The sequence below is a fragment of the Rhea americana genome, unplaced genomic scaffold, assembly GCF_003343005.1.
Source record: "Rhea americana isolate MKP2758 unplaced genomic scaffold, rheAme1 scaffold_138, whole genome shotgun sequence".
In the NCBI taxonomy this organism is placed as follows: domain Eukaryota; kingdom Metazoa; phylum Chordata; class Aves; order Rheiformes; family Rheidae; genus Rhea; species Rhea americana.
The window spans coordinates 660996-662692 of NW_028185461.1; the positions used below are offsets into that span (position 1 = coordinate 660996).

Consider the following 1697-nt stretch of genomic DNA (forward strand, 5'->3'; position numbering starts at 1 on the left):
GGCCCCGGGAGGGGGAGGTAGGCCGAGCTGCCCCATGCATGGCCGGATCCGGGGACTGGCTCCTCCAAATAGCCTGGAAACGGCGTCACGGCGCAGGCGCCGCCGGAGCCTCCTCCGCCCCGGGGAAGCAAAGGGGAGAGGTGCTCCTGCTCCGCGGCGGCYGTCCTGGACGCCCAGGGCCTTCTGCCTTAGTTGGCCGCGAAACTGGCCCTCGGGCTGGTGGTGCCGAGGGCGCCCAGCGGCGCCGAGCTGCAGAGAAATGCTGGCGGCAGGCGACGTCGATGGGTTTCAGAGTGAACAGCCTGTCGGGGCGTGCAGGCGGCTCAGCTCTCGTCTCGCAGGTCCTCGCTGACGTGCCCGCACTGCCGCAGGCAGAGCAACACCTTCGACCCGTTCCTGTGCGTCTCGCTGCCGATCCCCCTGCGCCAGACGAGGTGAGCCGCGGCGCCGGAGAGCCGCCGCGGCGCCGGAGAGCCGCCGCTCCGAGCTCGCTCCGCGCCTCCTCCTCCGCAGCCGTCGGCCCGGAGAAGGACGTCGGGGGAGAAGGCGTTAGCCGCCGGGGCTGGTCCGGTGGAGCCGGGGAGCCGGCCGGGCGCTGGTGCCGCCGCCACCGCCGCCGCCTGGCTCACGCGTCCTGCCCGCCCCGTGTCTTCTGCAGGCCTTTGAACGTCACCTTGGTCTTCCAGCGCAAGAGCCAGCGGTTCCTGCGGGTGGGCCTGGCCATGCCCCTCTTCGGCACGGTGGCCGAGCTGCGGGAGATGGTGGCGCAGGAAGGCAAGATCCCCCCGGAGCAGGTGGGAGCGCCGGAGCGGCGGGGGAAGGCCGGGGCGGGCCGAGCGGCGGGCGCTGACGGCGCCGCGCGGCGCCCGCAGGTGATCCTGGCGGAGGTGTCCGCCGCGGGCTTCCGGCGCTCCCTCCGCGACGAGGAGGACGTGGGCGCCGTCGGCGAGGCCGGCAGCCTCTACGCCTTCGAGCCCCCGCCGCCCGGCGGCCGCGGCAGCCCCTTCCGCCGCGCAGGTACCGCCCCGGCGCCCGGCCGCGAGGTGCGCGGCGCTGTGATTGGTGGGAGGTGAACGSTTGGCTGCGATTTGCTGGGGGCAGGTGCGCGACACTGTGATTGGTGGGAGATGAACGCTTGGCTGYGATTGGCTGGGGGCAGGTGTGCTGCACTGTGATCGGTGGGAGACGAACACTCGCTCGGCTGTGATTGGCTGATGGGCAGGTGCGCGGCACTGTGATTGGWGGGAGATGAACACTTGCTTGACTGTGATTGGCTGGGGGCAGGTGTGCTGCACAGTGATTGGTGGGAGATGAATGCTCGCTTGGCTGCTATTGGCCGTGGGCAGGTGCATGGCACTGTGATTGGTGGGAGATGAACACTTGCTTGACTGTGATTGGCTGGGGGCAGGTGTGCTGCACTGTGATTGGTGGAGATGAATAACTGCTTTGCAATTGGTCAGAAGCAAGTGTGCGGCCCTGTGATTGGTAGAAGGCTGGTAGTGTCTCCGCTGTGATTGGTGGGAGGTGGGTGCGCTGCCCTGTGATTGGTGGGAGGCTCACAGTGTCTGTGCTGTGATTGGCTGGAGCCAGCTGTGCTTTCCCGTGACCGGCATGAGGCCATGACTCTCCCTGGTCCGGCTGGCCGGGGCAGCTGCGCTCCACCGGGGGCGGCCGGAGGTGGGGGCAGGGGGCGCTGG

General features: G+C 69.9%; 1 protein-coding gene across 1 annotated transcript in view; it reads left to right on the forward strand.

Moving 5' to 3' along the window:
- USP43 (ubiquitin specific peptidase 43) overlaps nucleotides 1–1697 on the forward strand; it is a 15021-nt gene that overhangs the window by 8911 nt on the left and 4413 nt on the right. Inside the window, exons 4-6 of the mRNA XM_085298346.1 lie at nucleotides 302–434; nucleotides 659–794; nucleotides 873–1062. Coding sequence (XP_085154472.1) covers nucleotides 302–434; nucleotides 659–794; nucleotides 873–1062 — 459 coding nt within the window. The remainder of the gene's footprint in view (nucleotides 1–301; nucleotides 435–658; nucleotides 795–872; nucleotides 1063–1697) is intronic.